This window comes from Microcebus murinus, chromosome 9 (assembly GCF_040939455.1).
Source record: "Microcebus murinus isolate Inina chromosome 9, M.murinus_Inina_mat1.0, whole genome shotgun sequence".
NCBI classification, from domain to species: domain Eukaryota; kingdom Metazoa; phylum Chordata; class Mammalia; order Primates; family Cheirogaleidae; genus Microcebus; species Microcebus murinus.
This window is the reverse complement of record NC_134112.1, coordinates 24,533,014-24,556,790: the sequence shown is the minus strand read 5'-3', so window position 1 is coordinate 24,556,790 and position 23,777 is coordinate 24,533,014. Positions and strand designations below refer to the sequence as shown.

General features: G+C 33.7%; 1 protein-coding gene across 6 annotated transcripts in view; it reads left to right on the top strand.

The window, feature by feature from the left end:
• Nucleotides 1-23,777, top strand: part of TAX1BP1 (Tax1 binding protein 1) — an 85,014-nt gene that overhangs the window by 26,936 nt on the left and 34,301 nt on the right. For all 6 annotated transcript variants that reach the window (XM_076006339.1, XM_012773389.3, XM_076006341.1 and 3 more), the window contains 6 exons: nt 4,000-4,187; nt 7,807-7,965; nt 18,887-19,035; nt 19,129-19,219; nt 21,370-21,555; nt 23,181-23,405. In XM_076006339.1, coding sequence (XP_075862454.1) covers nt 4,000-4,187; nt 7,807-7,965; nt 18,887-19,035; nt 19,129-19,219; nt 21,370-21,555; nt 23,181-23,405 — 998 coding nt within the window. The remainder of the gene's footprint in view (nt 1-3,999; nt 4,188-7,806; nt 7,966-18,886; nt 19,036-19,128; nt 19,220-21,369; nt 21,556-23,180; nt 23,406-23,777) is intronic.

Sequence of the window (23,777 nt, the reverse complement as noted above, 5' to 3'; positions counted from 1 at the left end):
AATAATCAGAGGATAAAACTTGTAGTGCAATATGGGCAATGGTTTAGGTCCTCATAGATGTTTTTGGGTAAAGAAATGTTATAAAGTGGCCAGGTGTGGTGGCTCACGCCTGTAATCCTAGCACTCTGGGGAGGCCGAGGCTGGAGGATTGCTCAAGGTGAGGAGTTCAAAACCAGCCTGAGCAAGAGTGAGAGAAAGAAATTAATTGACCAACTAAAAATATTTAGAAAAAATTAGCCAGGCATGGTGGCACATGCCTGTAGTCCCAGCTACTCGGGAGGCTGAGGCAGAAGGATTGCTTGAGCCTAGGAGTTTGAGGTTGCCGTGAGCTAGGCTGATGCCACGGCACTCTAGCCTGGGCAACAGAGTGAGACTCTGTCTCAAAAAAAGAAAAAGAAAAGATAAGATATGTTATAAATTAAGTTTGTAGTTTATCTTTTAATACTTAGCCTTTTTATAGACAATCAAATTTAAGTGTGTGTACTAGAACTTATTTTGTTATATTTAACAGTTTCTTTCTTAAAAGTTGTGGGTTTATTTCTAGTCATTTTCATTGTGATTGGTTTTCTGTTAGAAAATAAGTTGTTTTTTTTTTTTGAGACAGTCTTGCTTTGTTGTCCAGGCTAGAGTGAGTGCCGTGGCGTCAGCCTAGCTCACAGCAACCTCAAACTCCTGGGCTCAAGCAATCCTGCTCCCTTAGCCTCCTGAGTAGCTGGGACTACATGCATGCACCGCCATGCCCGGCTAATTTTTTCTATATATTAGTTGGCCAATTAATTTCTTTCTATTTATAGTAGAAATGGGGTCTGGCTCTTGCTCAGGCTGGTTTCTAAATCCTGACCTCGCGCAATCTGCCTGTCTCAGCCTCCCAGAGTGCTAGGATTACAGGCGTGAGCCACCGCGCCTAGCCTAGAAAATAAGTTAACTTACTAAATTTATAACTAATCCATTTGTTTATTGGCAACTTAGCAAAAAGTTTAAATGTGGTTAACAAAAGAAATGCATTCAATTTATTTCTGTTTATACTTTAAAATTTTTTTCATGGGAGCTAAGCATAACAATAAGTGCTACAAGTTTTTGAAAATTCGACATTAATTTTTATTTTGAATTTTGTAATCCAGAAATAATAGCTTCTGCCTGCGTAAAACTTTGTTATATAAGGAAGTCAGGATACAGTCACGGAAAGCTTAGTCATGGAGTTTTAGAGCTGGCAGGGCTTTAAAGTACAGTCCAAATCACTTTGCTTTTTTTTTTTTGGATGAGTCATGAAATTCCTGAAATGCAAAACCTAAGACAACTAACAAAAATACCTAAATGCGATTGTTTTCCTAAGTGGACTCTTATTTATTTATTCTAATCTGAGTGTTAATGTCACAGGCTATAAAATTTGACTCAGTGTTTGCTTTTTACTTTTTCCTATTTTATATTCAATGTTATTAACTGCCAACAGTTTTTTATGTATTGAAGATAGCTTTAAATTGCAGCTCTGAATAATTATATCTTTCTTAAATGGTGTTTGAACTATATTTTTTAGCCAATTATTTTAGTGACATTTTTGTTTTTAAAGAAGCAGACCTTGAATATCTAGTTTGTAGAATTTCTAATGGCAGGATACCAGAGCTGATTAATCAGACTGTATTTTTGTTTTCTATTTAAGCTTTTAAAAATAAGTCTTGTGACCATTTGGAAAGTTAGTCTGCTATGGATTAATTGGTAGTAGATATTAACAAGGTGGATTTTTTAAATCTTTTAAAAATATATTGACAGATGCATATCTATGATGCTTTATAAAAACTTTATATTTTGAAATAATTTAAGATGTAAAGAAAACTTGCAAAAATAGTATGCAGAATTTTCGTATACTCTTTGGCTTCTCTTCTTGTTAACATCTTGCATAACCATGGTACATATATTTAAAAAATGAATAATTTATGTTGACTAAGGTATAAACCTTACTCAGATTTCACCAGTGTTTCCACTAATATTCGTTTTCTGTTCTTGGATCCAGTCCCTAATCCCACACTGCATTTAGTTGTCATATCTTCTTAGTCCTCAGTTTCTCCTTATCTTTCATAAACCTTACTCTTTTGAAGAGTACTGTTGTACTATTGGTGGTTTGTTTTTTTGGCAGCATGCTTCTCATCTTGGGTTTGTTTGATGTTTTCTCATGATTAGATCGAGGTTATACATTTTTGGGAAGAATGCCATAGAAGTAATGTTTTACCTTTCTCATTGCATTGTATCAGGTCTTGATGTCTATATATCTTATTACTGGTAATACTAATCTTGATCACTTGGTTAAGGTGGTGTCATCTGGATTTTCCCCTTTAAATAAAGTTGTTATTTTTCCCTTTGTAATTAATGAGTTTTATGGGGGAGCTACTTGGAGACTATGGAGATATCCTATTTCTCCTCAAATTTTCATCCACTAATTTTAGTGTCCCTTAGTGCATCTTGCGCGACAACCATTATTGTTGTGTTTGCCTAATTAATGTTCATTATTTGTACATTTACTAGTTGGAATTACTATGTTAGAAAGAGTCTTCTCCATGGACTCATTAATTTCTTCAGTGAAATAAAGCCTAATACTATAATTTTTTGTTGTTGTTGTTGTTGCTGAAATTGTTCTGGCTTTGGCCATTGGGAGCTCTTTCAGTGGGCCCCTATATATTTTTTTTATTTCCTACACCTCTTCCAGTTCTTTTTTAGAACATCTTCTTTGCTTTCAAGTACCACAAGTATTTCTTGGCTTATCTTTTATACTCTCTCTTCCTTGTTTCTAAAGAGAAACACCAGCTATTTTTAAAAGAATTAAATCAGATAAAGTATTAAATAGATATCATAATGAGGCTGAAAATTTTAAGACATGAAAAAATACAGGCATAGTGATGACAGGTTTTTGGGTAGATATTAATAAGGTGACTATATTCATCTTTGTATATTAATTTCAGTTATTGAATACTTTTCACAAGTCATGGAAAATAGAGAATTTTTGTATATGTATACACACAAACACACATAAATTTATGTATATCTGCTGTGTGTATATGTGTGTGTGTGTGTGTGTGTATCTGTCTACCTACTATATTTGCCCTCAGTGTTGGGGGTCTTATATAGGATATAAAGCTTGTACATAGTGAATAGTAATGTAAAATATACTATGGAGGTGTTTGTTTTTTAATGTAAAAACCACTGTGTGTGCTTTGGAGAAGAGGTAAAGATTAATTCTAATTTAAAGATAATACAGCAAAATTTAAAAGAGAGGGTAACAATTGAAAAAAGGGAATAAATATTGAACACATTTGTCAGATAGTGGGCTAGATGGTATAAATACATTATCTGTAGATATTTTAGAACTCTGAGATGGCCTTATGTTGTCGTCTTTTTTAAACAGATAAGAACCTGTGGCTCAGGGAAGTTAAGTAAATAATAGTGGTAGAGCTGGAATTCTCGAATAGATGTGTGGTTCCAATGTTTACTTCTGTTGTATTGCACCAGTGGACCTCATCATCTTTTCTGCTGTTTCACAATTCACAAGTGCAGCTTATTTCTTTAGTTAACATTTCTCATTTACATGTAATAAATATCGAATTGGAGAGAAGATTTCTTCAAATGACGTATTCTTAGTCCCACTCCTAGTGCTCCTTAGATTTTTTATTCTAGTTCTTCCCTTGCTCCTTCTCCAGCCTCTTTTCCATTACAAAGTACATTCTTGCCTTTTCCAGATGAGTTGGTTTTGCCCTGGTGGGAGATACCAGGGGGAAAGGATATTTTGGGAATATAAACTTAGACATAAGAGAAGAAAAATTAAGGTGTGTTTGTGGAGAAAGGAAGAGTCTAGTTTTAGTAGAAAATTTGTAAAAGATAGGAGGAAAGACATGTCTCAGATATGTGCCAAGAACAGTGTGAGGAAGGAGAAATTACAAGTATTGTTAAATTGAAATAACATTCGATTTATAATAGGAAATTTAATAATTTTGTTCATTAACCTCCTCTTAGGATATTACCTTCCAAATGACGATGGAGAATTTTATCAGTTCTGTTATGTTACCCATAAGGGTGAAATTCGTGGAGCAAGTACACCTTTCCAGTTTCGAGCTGCTTCTCCAGTTGAAGAGTTGCTTACGATGGAAGATGAAGGAAATTCTGACATGTTGGTGGTGACCACAAAAGCTGGTCTTCTTGAGGTTGGTATCAACAGTGAGATAGTGATTCACTGATAATTTTAAGAATGGAGCTCACATTGGTTAGCATTTAAAAATTTTTCAAGTTATGCAAGAGTACCAACAAAAATAAAATGCTTTTTAACTAAAATAATAAAGTTAGAGTGGCATTTTTGAAATATTTAAAAAATCTTTTGGTCACAATTATGTTATTGGTTGTACTGTGGCAGTGACTGTCCCTAGGGCCTATCAGTATCTTGTGCATAGTAGTTAATGTAGTAAATACCTGTGGAGGGAATTGAGGCCTAATGCTTTTCCTTATGTTTCTTTGCATTAACCTTTCTTCTTTTGTGGTGGCCTAATCCTTTCAGAATATTACAGATTTGGGGGATGAACCTGGTTGGGAGAGCGGTGTAAAGCAGTAAATCTAACTGAAATTGCATATGAACTTTGTTTCACTATATCATAAGCATATCTTTTTTAAAGTGTGGCATTAAATCAGGGAAGCATCACAGTCTCTTAATTTAGGTTGAACATTTTTAGAATGATTCTTTTCATTGTTCATCTGATCAAATGTGTAAGCGTAGATTAACCATAATTTAAGAGAAAGGGTGAAAAGCTTTTTATTTTTTAAATTGAATGTTGTGGAGTCATGGCATTGGCTCGAATATAAATTTACTGTGTAGCTGGTTTAATAATGCCTTATGTATTAATTTTAGTAGTCATTGAAAGAAAAACAGAACATTCACACCTCATTTTAAGATCACAGTTCCCAATATCTTTACCCTATACCTAAAAAACTAGTATGTTAATTATATTTGAGTTACTCTGGTTAATTGTATATAGTGCCTTCTACTATAATAAGGAAAATAGTTTAGGTTCAGTATAGATTTTTGGTTAATTTATGTTCAGATTTTGTTTTAGGTCATCACTTTTTCTTTATAGTCAGATGGATTTTTTTAACATGTAAATATTTTATGCCTTTGATTTTACTTTATTTACCATCAAAAACTGAGACTAGAGAAAAAAAGACAAGAGGTTATGGATATAATACTTTTATTAGACAATCAAACTAGAAGGTTAGGAGGAACCAGTCATTTTTTATTGTGAATTCTTCCATATCTTTCCTTCCCTTTCCAGAAATTCCTCTCTTATCTTAAATAAAGAAATGTAACTTTTATAGGGTGACTAAAACATTTTGTGGTGACAACTGCCCGATGATCAAGGTTTTTAGCCTGGTATTTGAATGTTAGTCAAAGATGCTGAAACATGCCTGGCTCTTAAGAGTGCAGTTAGCATTTATATTGCAGCTTTTGAATACTTGTTAGACCACCCTGATTTCAAGGTCTCCAACAGAAAAATGGGCATTCTGGCATCCACATCTCTCTTGTACTTTTTCTGCAAGTAAATTGAGACATAGCACATTCTATTTTACTTCTTCCTGTTCCACAAAGGGTACTTTTTAAAGAAATTTAAATTGCTGTTTCTTAGATAAATATTTCTGGGATAAAATGTTTTTATTTTCTCTCCAATTTTTTGATAAGCATTTTAAATTTCTGCATTTAGATAAAATCATTAAAGGTTTTAATAAAACTAATAGTTTTATAACTATTAGTAATAGTAATAACTATTAATAGTTTTATAACTATATTATTAAAACTATTATATATTTATTAAAACTATTAAAACTAAAAAATCACTTAGGAAACTTAATATTCCTTATTTTTAGTACTGTTTAGTTTAATAAAACTATTAGTTTTATTAAAATTAATACAAATTAATTATAAAATTAGTATAAATGTGAGACATTACCTGGGGCCCCACTGACATTAAAAGTGATTGAGACATAATCCTGTAGTATGTGAACCTTAATTGAATCATATATTTATAAAAAGAGACATTTTGGGGATGGTGGGGGATATTTGACTATGGCCTATTGGATGATAGAGAATTATTCTTAATTTTCTTAGCTCTGATAATAATAATGGTTGAAAAGGAGACTGGCCCTATTAGGAGCTGCTTGGTCTGAAGTACTTAGGGGTAAAGTGTCTGTAATTTCGTTAAAGTGGTTTAGCAAACAACAAAAAAGTCATAAATAAGTACATAAAGGGAGATAAACTTGGCAAGATATTAATAATTAATGAATTTAGGTGATGGGTAGTCATTGTAAAATTTCAACTATTTTGTGTGCTTGAAATATTTCAAAATACAAAACTGGGACAGAAATTAGACATGTATTTTTATCTAATTTAAATTCTTTTAAAAATTTTCTACTTAGGCTTTAGTACACTCTTCAAAAAGTATATGTGAATTAGGTAAATAATTGGGAAAAACTGATTCTTTTATAATGTTTCTTTGGCTCTATGTTAAGATGTATCTTCATTTTTAAGCTGCCAGAATGTTTTGAGCCAGATTTAATGCTATATTAATAATGATATTATCTTTATGATTAATATACTTGCTTGAATCTAAGTTTCTATTTACTTTATTGAATGCTTTTGTTGTAATCTAAAATTGTTTAAAAATAGGTAGGGGGGTAAATTAAATTCAGTGATTAAATAAACTTTTTTCTTTTTGAGGGTATTTACTCCTGGCATTTTGATTTGATCTGTGGAAGCAGGTAGAAGGGTCAGTCTAAAAGTTTTCAGCTGTTTAGCTTTCATAAAAGCCATTTTATAGTTTAATCAGTTTGATTCCATGATTCTGTGACCCTGGAAAACTAATTTGGAGTATGTGGGGGAAAAACTTATTTTTACCAGCTAAGTGTACAATGCCCCCTTTGTGAAGTCTTTCCTCTGAGTATTCATTCTTTTCTGGTTAGAATCAAAGACTTTTTGCTATAAGAAAAATATTAACTTTTATTTACTACTATTTTAGGTCCTTTAAGGTAGTAATTTTTTATTTTATTTATTTATTTATTTATTTATTTTTTCTTTTTTTATATATAAAACTGAACTGTAATTTTTTTTTATTAGGTAGTAATTTTTTAGAATGTTAGAGTTTAGATTGTCCTGAATTGAGTAACTAATAGTATTAGCATAAGAATCAGTTATGAAATATATTGTTGTAGCCTGCATGTTTGTCCTGAAATTTGTTTTGCTTACAAAGGTTGTTTTACTTTAGCCAAGAAGAGGCCATTATATAAATAGAAACTGTACATTCCTTGGTTATCTTATTTAAAGGACCGACACTTTTAATAGTAATCCCATAGATGAAGGCCTTATGTAAGTATGTAATAGATTCAAAGATTTCCCATAGGTTTGCATTCAAGAAAAGGTACAGCTTTACCTCTTGAAGTATCTGATTATTATTCCAGATAAGAAAAACCAGTAATTATGTCACTTAGGAAACTTAATATTCCTTATTTTTAGTACTGTTGAGAAGTGATTAGCAGGCAACTTCATAACAAATCTTTCATTTTATACCTTCCTTTAATATATTCTCCTTTGCCTAACCAAAAGAAAGTTTAAATTTATGAATCATGAATTTTTCTAACTGAAGACTAAAAGAAGCTGATTGATATGAAGTTAAGTAGAATGTAAAAGTTTTTTTTTTTTTTTCACTTTTTTTTAAATGTACAACTAAATTTGTAGTATCATATTTTAGGATTATAAAAAAGTTAATTTGAGTTTTTTGTTTATAGTTGAAAATTGAGAAAACCATGAAAGAAAAAGAAGAACTGTTAAAGTTAACTGCTATTCTGGAAAAAGAAACAGCACAGCTTCGAGAACAAGTTGGAAGAATGGAAGGAGAACTTAACAATGAGAAAGAAAGATGTGACCGACTGCAAGCAGAGCAAAAGGTTAGTTATGTCGTATGTAACTGATTAGTTATGTCTTATGTAACTGATTGAATTGGTTAATATGTTCCCTGAAACTCACCTTTTTTGAGAACTGAACTAATTAAAAAACCAAACCAGATATTGAAAAAAGTAGCTTTTTAGATAGACATTTATACAAGAATAGGTCAGTTCCTATTAACCTTCTACCATAGCTGCTTTTATGCTGTAAGATGGTTAAAATACTTCTGGACTTTTGGTACCAGGCTTGATGAAGTAGTCCCTGACAACTGTTTCCAGATATTTTTCATCTAATTGTAGAATACTTGATAGATTTTGCAGAGGGGAGGTTGTTGATAATACAGTTAAAAATGATAAACACTGAAGGGAAAATAGAATAAAGAAAATTACTTTTCAAAAAAGCAGAATTCAGTGAAATAAGGTATAGTATTAGAAAAAATTTTGAAATTCTTGATGAGAGAAATGCTATAAATTATCCTAAAAAGCACCTTGTTAAAATTGGCACAATTTCTTGAGCTAAGAAAAAGAGAAATAGAGTACAAGCAGAAAACAGTGTGGCTTCATTAGAGATACAAATGGATTTAAGTTAGAAGAAAAAAACAATGAAAAAAAATCCAGTCACTGACTTCTTTATTAATATTTTCATGAGAAAAGTAATTTATTCTGACAAAACTTACACAGATTGTGATTATACATGTCACAATCTTACTTCATAGTATAGCTAGTCGGATATACTTTGTCTGATTTGAGCTCGTGTTCCCTAAGAGTGGAGTTTCTGTCCAAGAAGGCCTACAGTAATTGCTTGATAATTGTTAATTGAATCATTAGCACAGTGATTTTCAAACATTTTTACACTCCAGTGGAGTGTAACACCTGAGCAGAGATGTTATATAAATAGGGCTTAAATTCTGAAAAGATTTATCTTGCTTTGTTCTATTTGAGGATTGCTCTTTTGAGTTAGAGGATAAACATAATATCAAGTATTATATATATTTGTATATCTTATAAATAACTCTAAAGTTTTCACTTCTATCTTCATTCATTATCTTTAGCCTTTTTAGTTAAAAAATGCACGTCGTATAGCTCCAGTTTTGCTCTTGAACACTTAGTGTCCTGCCATAGACTATAGGATAGGGTTTTCCATTTAGTTAATGAACCACATTTTTCAGTGGAACTTTTAAGGCAGGTATACCTAATATTAAAATCTCATAATGAAGTGTAATATAGTGAAATCTCATAATGTGTGCCTACCGTGACTATTAGGACATTCAGCTGATTTTTTTTTTTTTTAATTTATTGTAACACCCTTGCTATTTTGTATAGTTACTACTTTTTTCTCTCCATTCTTTACATAGTTCTCCCATTAGTTGTACCTGCATTGGGCAGTTTTCCTAAGTGGAAGGCCAATCTCTTTTCTTTCACTCTGTTGTAAGCCAGAGGAGTAGAGGTGAGATAGAAGATGACTCACAAGAAAGGCCCATTTTGGCATGTCCTAAGGTCATTAGATCAAGAATATACTGAAACGTGGCCTTTGATGTTTTGACTGTACTTACCTTGAAATTCAAGTAAAGAATGGATGATTGAGACAGAAATGGCAGAGTGATAGACCTTCATTTGTGTGATATTACTGACATACATTAGGCCAGGGGTCCTCAAACTTTTTAAACAGGGGGCCAGTTCACTGTCCCTCAGACTGTTGGAGGGTGTGGTGCACATTCCACACATGCGCACTGTGGGCCCGGGATGAGTCGGCTGCTAAGCAGTACAGGCAGCGGCGATAAAAAACACCTGGCAGGCCAGATAAATGTCTTTGGCGGGCTGCAGTTTGAGGACACCTGCATAAGGCTGTGTCTCTGCACCAATTGAGAATTAGCTGCGATTTAAACAGTCTCAGGTTCTCTTGGCTGTCCAGGTGATAAGGGGTTAAGCACTATAGACAAGGGTAAAGCTCATTCTAAAAGACTGAGGTTGAGAAAGTGGTAGACTGAGGTCAGGGGATTAATGAAGCAAAGCTTGTAGGAGACTGTGGCCTTGATGATCAGAAGAGGTCTTCAGTGGAAGTCTTTATGGAAACTCTTAAATCTTGATGACGGTCACTAATCTTGGAGGAGACTATTTCTCTGCTGCTATTCTTGCATTGGGATATATTCTCTGAGAAGTATTAATACTTGGAAGTGATTTTTAAATGATACTCTGTATTATAGAAAATGATGATAAAAGAACCTAGAATGGTATTGATACATAGTAGATTCTCCCTAAATGTAAGTAACTGTTACTGTCTTGCTATTTTTTTGTAGTGATGAACCAGGGAATCTTCAAAGAAGGAGTAAAATATCAATAGTGTTATTCCTCAGGAATGGAAATTCATAGCATTTCCCCCAGATTCTAAAAGTGTAATACATGCATAATATAAAAAAATTCTAAGTTATAGAAATAAATATGTTGATAATTGCTTATTTCTGATGATAAAATTATGTATTTTCCAGGAGAGATAGTTCCTCTTTGTTACTAGTCAAGGGACTTCTAGTTTTGTATGAATTTGCTTCTTACCTCCAAAATTTTAGTCTCAACTTTTTTTTTTTTTTTTTTTTTTTGAGACAGAATCTTGCTTTGTTGCCCAGGCTAGAATGAGTGCCGTGGCGTCACCCTAGCTCACAACAACCTCAAACTCCTGGGCTCAAGCAATCCTACTGCCTCAGCCTCCTGAGTAGCTGGGACTACAGGCATGTGCCACCATGCCCGGCTAATTTTTTCTATACATGTTAGTTGGCCAATTAATTTCTTTCTATTTATAGTAGAGACGGGGTCTCACTCTTGCTCAGGCTGTTTTCTAACTCCTGACCTCGAGCAATCTGCCTGCCTCGGCCTCCCAGAGTGCTAGCTTTACTGGTGTGAGCCACTGCGCCCAGCCTAGTCCCAATCTTAATTTAAGCAGGTCTTCTGGGTAGCTAGAACAATTTAGAAACTTTAAAACAGGTCTTGATTAGTAAGTGGCTTATAAAATCCATTACATGGCACTTGTTTTAAATGCATTCCATGGTGTGAATTCTAAAAAAAAAAAAATATATATAGAATGGTTCTAGAGGTCTTTGAGATACTGAATATACAAACTGTTGAATATCTGAAAGACTGTTATGATATATCATTTATAATTTTGTTTAAAATTTACTATATAGTATCCATTGATCAACAGACCTTAATTTTCTTCATAATAGAAGAAATTTATTGCATTTTTATGATCCATTCAATTGACAAATATTAAAACTGAATTAAATGTTTATAATAATTAAATGTTTATAGATAAAATATTTTCATCTTTTATCACATTGACTTTTATCACTATAAAATGCCACTAGAGAGAAAACTCTAGTAATTAAAACTGGGTCGGGCAAGGTGGCCAAGGCCTATAATCCCAGCACTTTGGGAGGCGAAGGCAGGAGGATCACTTGAGGCCAGGAGTTCGAGATCAGCCTGGGCTGAACATAGTGAGACCCCATTTCTACCAAAAATTTAAGAATTAGCCAGTTGTGGTGGCTTACACCTATCGTCCTAGTTACTCAGGATGTAGAGGTGGGAGGATCGCTTAAGCCCAGGAGTTTGAGATTACAGTGAACTATGATTGTACTACTGCACTCAAGCCTGGGTAACAGGGTGAGACCCTGTCTATAAACAAACAAAAACTAATTAAGCTGAATTCTAATAATTAAAACTTTAATTTTACAAATTAAAAGAATTGGATGTGTTAAGGTTATCCAAACAGGTTGGTTTAAATTACGTGTTTGTTTTTAAGGTTATTTTATATAATTGGCTGCTGAAAGGAATGAACTTGGATTACAAAGTAGCGTAAAACCAAAATTAGATGTTCTTTATAAATTGAGAAATGATAAATTACATATTGTATTTTCCCTAGGTGTTATTGTGGTGTATGTTTCATTATTAATGTACATCTTAGATTTAAAAACTAATTCTATTTTATTAAAGATAACTTACTTTCATTTCTAGTTCAACTTTAAGTGGATTTTTCTCTTTCTGTTGTAAAAAGGTCATTAATAAAAATAACTCATATAACACTTAATAAAAGCCAGGTCATGATCTGATTGCTTTACATGTGTTAACTCAATCCTCTGAAGTAAGCACTATTAAGTATTTTACAGAGGTAGCACAGAGAGACTACTTAACTCACTGATGATTGCACAGTTAGTGGTAGAAGCTGATAGTCTGGCTCCAGTTAGTGCTCTTAACCACTATTCCATATTAAGATGTGAGCTGATCTATTGATTTTTTTTTCAAAATAGCTTTATTGAGATATAATTTATATATCATAAAGTTTACCAGTTTAAAGTGTACAATTCAATGGATTTTAGTATATTTACAGGATTATGCCATCATTGCCATAAAGCGTATTAACCCAAAAAGAAAGCTTGTACCTATTTGCGGTCACTGTCCATTTTCCTTCGCATCCTTTCCTGCAGTGCCAGATACTCACTAACTTTCTGTCTGTATGGGTTTGTGTAGTTTGGACATTTCATATGAATGGAATCATACAGGATGTGGCCTGTTGTGATTGGCTTATTTCACTTAGCATATGTTTTCAAAGTTTATCCATGTGTAATATAAGTAGTTAATTTTATTTCTGCCAAATAATATTCCATTGTACTGATGAGTGTTTTTTTTAACCCCCGTCTTTACATTTATTAAAATTTTGTTTAGAAATTTGCAGTATGGGCTCAGCTCGGTGACTCACGCCTGTAATCCTAGCACTCTGGGAGGCCGAGGCAGGCAGATCGTTTGAGCTTAGGAGTGCGAGACCTCGTCTCTACTAAAAATAGAAAGAAATTATCTGGACAACTAAAAATATATAGAGAAAATTAGCTGGGCATGATGGCTCATGCCTATAATCCCAGCTACTTGGGAGGCTGAGGCAGGAGGATCGCTTGAGCCCAGGAGTTTGAGGTTGCTGTGAGCTAGGCTGATGGCACAGCACTCTAGCCTGGACAACAGAGTGAGACTCTGTCTCAAAAAAAAAAAAAAAAAATTAGCAGTTTGTATATATATTCATTGTGTTCTTATTTATTTATTTATTTTTTTTGAGACAGAGTCTCGCTTTGTTGTCCAGGCTAGAGTGAGTGCCGTGGCGTCAGTCTAGCTCACAGCAACCTCAAACTCCTGGGCTCAAGTGATCCTTCTGCCTCAGCCTCCCGAGTAGCTGGGACTACAGGCATGCGCCACCATGCCCGGCTAATTTTATATATATATATCAGTTGGCCAATTAATTTCTTTCTATTTATAGTAGAGACGGGGTCTTGCTCTTGCTCAGGGTGGTTTTGAACTCCTGACCTTGAGCAATCTGCCCGCCTCGGCCTCCCAAGAGCTAGGATTACAGGCGTGAGCCACCGCGCCAGGCCAATTGTGTTCTTATTTATATTTTGGAGTGCTTGATACAATATTTGGAAACTTAGAAGATTGAAAATTGAGGCTCAGTAAACCAATGGTGTTGAATCTTGTTTTTAGAATAGGACTAAAAGGAGCTGTGATTCTGTTATGTTTTTCAATTAGCTTAGTTTATAATATTTTGAACCCTAAATTATAAATTGAGCTCTTTCCATATAATAAATTATATTCTTAAATTGAATGATGATAATATAAGGTTGGGACAATGTACTTCAAGGTATTTTTCAGCTATATTATATTTAAAGATACTAAAACAATATAAGGGAGCGTGTTACCAACTTGTTTCAGTCTGTTCTTGTTGGACTTCAGCTGGTGATTGTGGATCCTTCTTGCTCTTTCTACTTTATAAACATTCTCCTTTCCTGATTGCTTGTCTTACATAGACTGGTTCTAGCTTCTACAATTACACAAGGTCAGATCACTTAATGTGTGTGTCTATGAGTGTGTGTGTCTTTCTCTTTCCCACTCCCTTAGTGTTCTGCTTGTCTAATTGAGTGATGACTGATAAATTTACCGTGATACATAATTCATGGGAGGTCCTATGCAGCTTCACATTTGAAATTCTAGTAATGCAAATTAACATTTAAGAAATTAAACATTTCCCCTTCAAAATAGTTGCGGTATCTTTTTGAAATACTTAGGTACTCTTTATTGTATTGTAAGTAATTTTAAGTATTCTTATGAAGAATTAACCCAATAAAATGCAGATGTAGGTTTCTATTATCATTTTCCTTCTACCTGAAAGAACTTCCTTTTAACATTTTTGTAGCTCAGGTCTTCTGGTGATAAATTCTTTCAGCTTTTGTATGTCGGGAAAATTCTTTTGGTTTTAGAAGATATTTTTGTTGGGTATATAATTCTAGATTGACAGTTTATTGTCTGAGTATTTTAAAGATGGTGGCTGTTCTCACATTTGTTTTTGATGAGAAGTTCAATGTCATTGGTATTTTTCTTCCTCTGTATTTAGTGTGTGGTTTTGTCCCTTCTTATCACTGTTAAAATTTTATCATTGAATTTAAGCACTTGGATTATGTTGTACCCTCCTATTATTTTCTTTGTTTTTTTTTTTTTTATGCTTGGGGTTCATTGACCTTTTTATATCTGGGCTTTTGTTTTTCATCAAATTTTGAAAAATTTTGGCCATTATTTCTTCAGCTGTGTTTTCTGTCTTCACTAACTCCAAGTACACATATGTTTTGTTGCTTGAAGTTGTCCCAGAGCTTACTGATGCTCTTCATTTTTTTATTCAGTCCCTTTTTTTTCTCTGTTGCATTTTGGATAGTTAATTTTCATGCCTCAAGTTCACTCATCTTTTCTTCTGCAATATTTAGTTTCATCCATTATATATTTTAACTGAGATGTTTTTCATTCATAGAAGTTCAGTTTGAGTCTTTTTCATATCTTCCATGTCTCTGTGTATACTATATTCAGTTTTTCCTCTAGTTTCTTGAACATATGGAATACACATGTTTAAATGTTTTTTGTCCACTAACTTGATCATCTGGGCCATTTCTGGTTCAGTTTCACATGATTGACTTTTCTCCTCATTATGGGTTGCATTTTTCTGCCTCTATGCATGCCTGGTACTTTTTGATTAGATGCCAAATACTGTGAATTTTACCTTGTTGAGTGTTGGATATTTTTTGTATTCCTAAAAATATTCTTGAGCTTTGTTCTGGGATGCAGTTTGTTTACTTGGAAACTCTTTGATCTTTGTTTGGCAGTACCAGACCAGCATTCAGTCTAGGGTTAATCTCTCCCCACTACTGAGGAAAGACCCTTCTTTCAATTAGAGAATACTCAGAATTGTTCTCCCATGAATTATGAGGCTTTCCACTCTGGCTGGTGGGAACAGCCACTATTCCTGGCCCTTTTTGAGTTCCAGGCATTATTCCCTGAAATCCTTTTTGGGTGATTGTTTCTCCAGCCTGGATTAATTTCGTTGCATGCATATGCTGATCAGTAATCAACTAAAGACTTAAAAGGGACTCTGGCAGATCTCTGGAGTTCTTTTTTTTAACATAATCTCTTTTCTGTGGTACTCTGTCCTGCAAACTCTGTTCTCCTTGGCTTTTCTGGACTCTGTTTCTTCTCCATAACTAAAGGAAACCACTGGCTCTCCCTGACTTTGCCTTCCTGCACTGTGATCTTGAAAGTCTCTCCAGACAGTAAAAAGCTGGAGCAATTGTAGGGTTGGTTTCAGTTAATTCTCTTTCCTTCCGGGATCACTTACCTTTTTTCCTGATGTCTAATGAATTGAGAGCTGTTCCTTCATATATTTTGTGTAGTCTTTTTAGTTATTTCAGGTGATAGAGTTAATCTGGTCTTTGTTATTCCATCTTGATATTATTTAAATTTCATTTAATTATGTGTTTAGAGTCAGCATCAGGAAGATGTTTGTTTGTAGGAGGCAAGATATGAATTCTTTCCTCCTACAAATAAAGATTCTTACTCAGATGATTTGAATTATCTGGTATTCTAGGTACAAAAGTTTTACAAAGCCTGTATGGTTTTTCTGCCTGTATATGGCATTATATTTTTGTTAGTTATTTATTCCAGTGGCATTTGAAGTAGCTGGTTTACAAACTTTGTTACTGGTGTTGAAATGAGAAACATACGCCAGAATATACGTTAATGCGTAGCTTCTTCCATCATTGAGAAAGTACTGTTATGAAAAGCTGTTAGGTAGGTGAACTCAACAGTGTGCTTGGTGATGAGTTGATTTACATTTTGTTCAAGGTCCTTATCTTATATATTTTCTTTTCTTACAAACTGTTGGTGGCTTGGTACTGGTCCCCTGGTCATACTTTTGAGTAGTGTGCTTTTGCTTTATACTACTTTAAGTTAACAAACATGGACTTTATTTAAAATGCATTTTAATTGGGCTCAGGAATACAGTTTTTCCCCAAAAGATTATACTCAAGATCACTCAGTTGCAGGTATAAAAGAAAGCAAGCATCCAAAAGCCATAATCTATATTAACCTCAATTATCTTGTTTTTTTTTTTTTTTTTTTTTTTTTTTAAGTATACAGTTAGGTGGTTTTTAGTATTTTACAGAGTTGTGCCACCATCATTCTAATTTTAGGATATTTTCATCATTCCCAAAAGAAATCTTAAGCCTATCAACAAGTTTCTCCTTACACACCCCTAAGGCATCTAGCCTTAGGAAATCACTAATCTTTCTATCTCTGTATAACTGCCTTTTATGGACATTTCATATAAATGAGATCATATAAAATGTCTTTTGTGTCTGACTTTTTTCACTTAGCATAATAATTTTGAGGTTTATGCATGTTTTAGCATGGATCAGTACTTTGTTTCTTTTTATTGCTTAATAGTATTCCCTATCTTGATTTTTGAGGCAAATCTTTTTCTGAAATTTTTTTTTTACTTGATCTACCGTTTTTATTTGTTGCCCTTCAAATTGGCTGTTTTCAGATTGTTTAATTCTAATGTCATAGCAGTGTTTGAATTAGCTTTATAATTTCCATATATTTTGGTTTTACTGTTAGTTGCTATATTTTCTGTTCATGAATCAGACATTTCAAGTAATTTAAAATAGCTGAATTTGAGTATGTTCAATAGTGCATATTTTATACATTATTACATAGCACATTTAATTTTTTTCTTAATGGCACTGTATGGAAATGAGTTAATTTAAATACTAGTCAGGAATTAACAGGTGAATTAGAGTGAAGACAAAGCATCTCAACAGTAGAGAACAAAGTTTTTTAAAAAAATGTAACAGTCTGTGTTGTGAGTCAGTCATTTAACTCTGGGGCAGATTTGCTTCACATGATTATTCAGGGGCCTAGTTAGCTTTCATATCATTCCATTGCCACCTGTGACTCCTGGAGAATTTACAACTTTGTGGTAGAAACTTGGTCACTATATCCTGGTTTCAGTTTGCTGAAAAGGTGAAAGCGATCTTAGACAAGACATGTTCAATAATTTTAGTTATAAATGTGGAGGTAATATGTATCACTTTATTTATATTCCATTGATGACTGACTACAAGAGAAGCTGGAAGTACAGTTTAGTTGGGCAACGTATGTATTACTATGGCTGATAGATTGCAATTTGGCCGACAACCAGCAGTCTCTGCCATACCACCAATGAAGTCATCTTTGAATTTAGCAGTTTGTGAACGAAATCTGGGAAATATCTTTGATAGTATAACAGTCTATTTATTAATACTAGTATTAAGAAAGGTCATATCAAGTTTAGATAAAAGCAAAATTACCAAAATTTCAGTACTTTATTAAAACTAAATGTTCCATTATTTTAGAAAATTTTTTGTTTGAGAATGTTAGTAAGTTTAAATCATTCTTACCTCTACCATTGAGTACAATATTTGGCCTGGTTACTTTATGTGAATTAAGGAGACATATAAATAGTGCATGATGTTTGTTACTTTTAACTTGGCAGAATGGTAATTTTTTCTGTTTTTGTTGTTGGGTGGGTATTTGGGGGAAATTTTAAAATTATTTTTTAATAAAAATAATTTTTCCAATTTGCCAAATCCTTTGTTGTATAGGTTTTCCATGACAAAGCACCTTTATATATGCATTATTACATTTGAGTCTCATAATTTTATGAACTAGGTGGAAAGGCCTTTTTTTGGAGCCAGGGTCTTATTTTGGGCACGAGGGCAGTGGCATGATCATAGCTCACTGCAACCTCAAATTCCTTGGCTCAAGTGATCTTCTTGCCTCCGTCTCCCGACTAGCTGGAACTACAGGGATACACCACCATGCCCAGCTAATTTTTCTGTTTTTCGTAGAGATGGGGTTTCACTATTTTTGCTCATGCTGATCTCTAATTTTTAAACATTTAAATTATCTGCTTAGAGTAGAATACTTTATTTTAAATAGAAATATGTTTAGTCTGTTGCATTTACTACCTCTTATATTTGTTTTAGTGTCTTTGAATATTTGTTTAGGCCTGAGTCACACTGGCAAGAACATTTATTTTAGTGCTCTAATGGCACCTAGTGATCCATGCTAGAAGAAATGGGTGTTAACCTTGATAGTGTCATGAGACCTGATTTGTCATTGGCGTAACATTGAAAAGTGAGATGTGAAAAAGAAAAAGAAAAAATTTTAAATTTTATTCTTATTTTCGTTGCCTGCCCTCTGGTGGAGAAGTTAGTAACATCAATCAGGGTACATGAAAAGTCTGAAGGGGGCAGGAAACACATATAAATTAATAATTGATTAATTTAGCATGTGAAAATTCATTTTGAATTAAGCTTTCATTTTTAGTAAGTATGGATATAGTTGTAAATATTTATGAGGGTACATGTTGAAAATTTAAATGTATGTTAGAATTTCAGGTTTATTTGGTAGTCACAGCTTATAAATTTTGGAGGGGACAAATATGGGAATAAAACTTTAAGAATGCATAGTGTTAAAAAGGTACACATATTTACTGATTATGTTTCTGTGTTTCTCAAAATACCTTGTTTCTCAGGCTCTTACTGAAGTATCACAGACCTTAAAAATGGAAAATGAAGAGGTTAAGAAGAGATACAGTGATGCTACATCCAAAGCTCTCCAGCTTGAGGCAGATATTGTATCAGTGACACATAAAGCAATTGAAAAAGAAACTGAGTTAGACAGGTATTTCTGATGCTTTTTAAAAATAACTTCAGTGTTTTAACAGGTTTGTGGGTTTTTTTTTCCCTGTATTAATGTTACTTTATCTTAACTCAGTTTAAAAGACAAACTCAGGAAGGCACAACATGAAAGAGAACAACTTGAATGTCAGTTGAAGACAGAGAAGGATGAGAAGGAACTTTATAAGGTAATTTATTCTTTATATTTTTATTACCTATTGCTTAGTAACAAATTACCTCAAAACTTAAGAGTTATAGGTCAGGGATCTGGGAGCAGGTTAACTGAGTGGCTCTGGCTCCTGATGGCTAATGTAATTGCAGTGAGGATGTCAGCAAAGGCTGCAGTCACCTAAAGCTGCGGTCCCCAACCCCTGGGCCATGGACTGGTACTGGCCTGGTCTATGGCAGGTTAGGAACCAGGCCACACAGCAGGAGGTGGCAGGCTAGTGATAGAAGCTTCATCTGTGTTTACAGCTGCTCCCCATCACTCACATCACTGCCTGAGTTCCGCGTCCTGTCAGATCAGTGCATTAGTTTCTCAAAGGAGTTGGAGAATCTAATGCCTGATGATCTGAGGTGGTGATGCTAGCACTGGGGAGTGGCTGCAAATACAGATTATCATTAGCAGAGAGGTTTGACTGTACGGTGATCATAATAAATCAATTTCTTGCAGACTCAAATCAATTTCTTGCAGACTCATATCAAAACCCTATCAGCGAGTGGCAAGTGACAATGTAATAATAATAAAGTGCCCAGTAAATGTAATGTACTTGAATCATCCTGAATCTACCTACTCTCCCTCCATTCCCCCCCGCCCCCCTTATCCATGGAAAAATTGTCTTCCATGAAACTGGTGCCAGAAAGGTTGGGGACTGCTGACCTAAAGGCTTGATTGGAACTAGAGGATCTGCTTTCATGATGGCTAACTTACATGGCTATTGGCAGGAGATCTTCCATCTCTTCTCTCATAGTCTCTCCTATAGGCTGCTTGAACACCCTCACAGCATGGCAGCCAACTTCTCTGAGAGTAAGTGATCCCAGAGAGAGCAAGGAGAAAGTCATCACATCTTGTATTACCCCTAAAAGTTAGTTTTTAGGAAATTAATTTGCTGCTATTTTAGATACTTAGCAGGTACTGTATAATAAGTCAGAGAGTTTTATTGGTAACAAGATACTTGTTTATCAGAATTTACATAACCAGGTATTTTGTCCTTTTAAAAACATACATATATGCCTTGGGGAGAGCATTAATTTATTTCAGTGATGATTATGTTTACAGTTTGACTTTTGGAATGATCTTCAGGTACTGTCATTTTGCAAAAATATCCTCACTGCTTATAAGTCTTCACCTTTTGAAATTTTTCTTTTTCACCAATTCTGAAATATCGGGTGCTTAACTTAGTTGTCAATAATGTAGGTTCAAATAGAGACTTATTTTCTTAAGGCTCATAAGTATTTCCTGAAAGCATTTCCAGGTGAGGAGTTTCCAGAATACTCTGAGTTAAGTCACCTTCATGTAAAGTCACTTTCATGAGCTGATGATTATGAAAATTAGATAGTGTTTTAAAAGTGATGCTGCAGAGGTGTTGGCTGTTGACACCTTCAGAGAATCAGGAGTTGTATTCCATCCTTGTGAACAGGAATTAGTTCTTTAGAATTCCATATGTTTAAAGAGTAAAGTGCAAGAATGGTATCAATTCATTTCTCTCTAATACTCTTAACCAAAGCAAAATAATGCTTGATAGTGGACACTAGTCTGTCCTCTTTATAATTCCAGTTAATAGAATTTGATTTGTATGTCTATTAGGAGCAAATCAGGAGCTGCCAGAGTTCATGAGATAATCAATATAGTTTGATTAGTCAACATATGTATTTATAGGCACATGGGAAGTAAATGACATAGTATTAATACTTTTCACATGCAGAAAAATTGAATTGTGTGATGTTTTTGAATGTACCCCGTCTGGTTTTCCAGAATGTAGTCATGCCTTCATGTTTAAATATGCCTGTAACATAATTTGTTTCCCCAAAAGAGCAACCAAATCCATTTGTATTGTTAAAGAGAATCTGAAATCATTATATCACAGGAAAAGACTGTAGAGACCAGGTATTACAGTTAGAACTTAGATATCTTTATGGAAAATAAAAAAACTTAGGAAAGCCGTGTTTGCTCTTAACATGCTTTAGCTAATCGTTTGGCAGAACCTGGGTCTCCTGACAGTGTGTCTTTTCTGTCCTTTGATTATTTTGGGGTTATAGATAATGGTATTTTGAATTTTGACTAACTTAGATTATCAAATTAGAAAGTATATTCTTGACATTTTCAAACACTTTATAGGTACATTTGAAGAATACAGAAATAGAAAACACCAAGCTTATGTCAGAAGTCCAGACTTTAAAGAATTTAGATGGGAACAAAGAAAGCATGATTACTCACTTCAAAGAAGAGATTGGCAGACTGCAGTTTTGTTTGGCTGAAAAGGAAAATCTGCAAAGGACTTTTATGCATACAAACTCAAGTAAAGTAAGTACTTTTACAATATGTATTTGAAGATTGCAAAACACATCTCTATTAAATGTGTGCAATATGATTATTTTTATTTTTAATCCCCTCCAATCTTTTTTTTGAAAAAGTTCAAACCTACAAAAAATGTGAAAAAACAGAACAATGAATACCTATGTACCCTAAAATATTTTATCATTCTTTGTTTTATCTCCCCCATTTATATGCCTTTTTTCCTGAGCCATTTGCAAGTCATTTGCAGGCATCATAATTCCCTCTGAATACTTAGCATTTCTCTCTCATGAACTAGTATATTCTTCCGTATAACACTAATATCATTATCACACCTAAGAATGTGACACTGATAGAATAATATTCATTCTCATATATGGTTAGTCCACATTCAAATTATCCCAAATTAATTTTTATGTTACCTCTAAAATTTTTTGATCCAGGGGTAGTAAAAGATCACAAGTTCATTTTTTTATTTAAAATTTTTTTATATTTAATTATGGGTACACAATGTTATAGTTATGTGTATGTATATTTGTTTTGTTTTTTGAGACAGAGTCTAACTCTGTTGCCTGGGCTAGAGTGCCGTGGCGTCAGCCTAGCTCATAGCAACCTCACACTCCTAGGCTCAAGCGATCCTTCTGTCTCAGCCTCCTGAGTAGCTGGGACTACAAGCATGTGCCACCATGCCTGGATAATTTTTTCTCTATACATTTTTAGTTGGCCAATTAATTTCTTTCTATTTTTAGTAGAGATGGGGTCTCACTCTTGCTCAGGCTGGTTTCGAACTCCTGACCTTGGGCAATCCACCTGCCTCGGCCTCCCAGAGTGCTAGGATTACAGGGCGTGAGCCACCGCATCGGGCCTGGGGCTAACAATTTAAAAACCAAAATTGGGTTGCAATTTTTCTGATTTTGCATTATTTTTAGTACTGAAATTAGAAACAGGAAAGTTGAAAAAACTGTATTTACTGTGTTCATAATGTCTTGTTAATATTAAAGGAAATAATTTCATCATGGCAATTTTAACTTTTTAAAGATACTTTTAGATTTATTAAGAGGTGCTGATTATTTTTCATCTTTCCAGTACCTAATCTTTACTATTGGTATATCACTATTTTGTTATTAGAACTAATGCCTAAATTGTTTCTGTGTTTTCATAATGATCTGAAATGGTAGATTAATATTGTATTGGATGTCTTTTAGGTTAGAAAGTAAGAAACCTCTTTGAACCGACATTTGCAGTGTTATAGAGAAGTTTTTGAAATTATTTTTACTGGTGATTATAAAAAATGAGGGTCAGTAGTTTCAGCTGGAGAGATTCCAGGGGACAGGATCTTTCATTTGAGCCTCAGGTTAGCCAGATCTTTAAGTACTGTGTGTTGCCTGACATCCTGTACTTTTATTTCCTCATGTATAAAGTAATAGCAATGATACCGAGTACTTAGAGTGGTTATATGGGGAATCTAAAACAAAGTCACCTCTTAAATTTTTTATAGACATGTACTCCAAGTTTTTAATAGAAAAGCAATATTTAAACGTTTGGATCTGTTGAAATATATGTAAAAATTGTTTTCTGCTTCTGTTTTTTATTTGAATAGTTTAATTACAAATACATTTATCTGCTTTCTTCAGGAAGATACATTTTTTTTAAAGGAGCAACTTCGTAAAGCAGAGGAACAGGTTCAGGCAACTCGGCAAAAAGTTGTCTTTTTGACTAAAGAACTAAGTGATGCTGTAAATGTGCGAGACAGAACAATGGCAGATCTACATACTGCACGCTTGGAAAATGAGAAAGTGAAAAAGCAGTTAGCCGATGCAGTGGCAGAACTTAAACTAAATGCTATGAAAAAAGATCAGGTAAAGCAAGTTAATTTTGAAATTTCATTTTGATGGAAAAAACCACTAAAAGCTCACAAAAGAGTAAATTGTGTTAAAATAAGGCCAGATTCCTTATCAGAGGATTTTAAATTGCTATTCATTTTGTTTAGTCATTATAATTTCTTGGGTTGAAATTAATGTGTGCTTTAAGAAAAACTTCTATAAACAAAATTCCTAATGGTTAGTAAAAGTTGCTCTATTAATTAAATGTATTGATGTCAGGTATTAATATATATTGCTTTGTTTGGAATTTCTTATTTACTAGCTGTATAAAATGGTATTATGGTTATTTAAGAGAAGAATAATTGCTCCTCAGGAGGTGGCTTATTTTTCTCTAGTTTTTTAACGAAC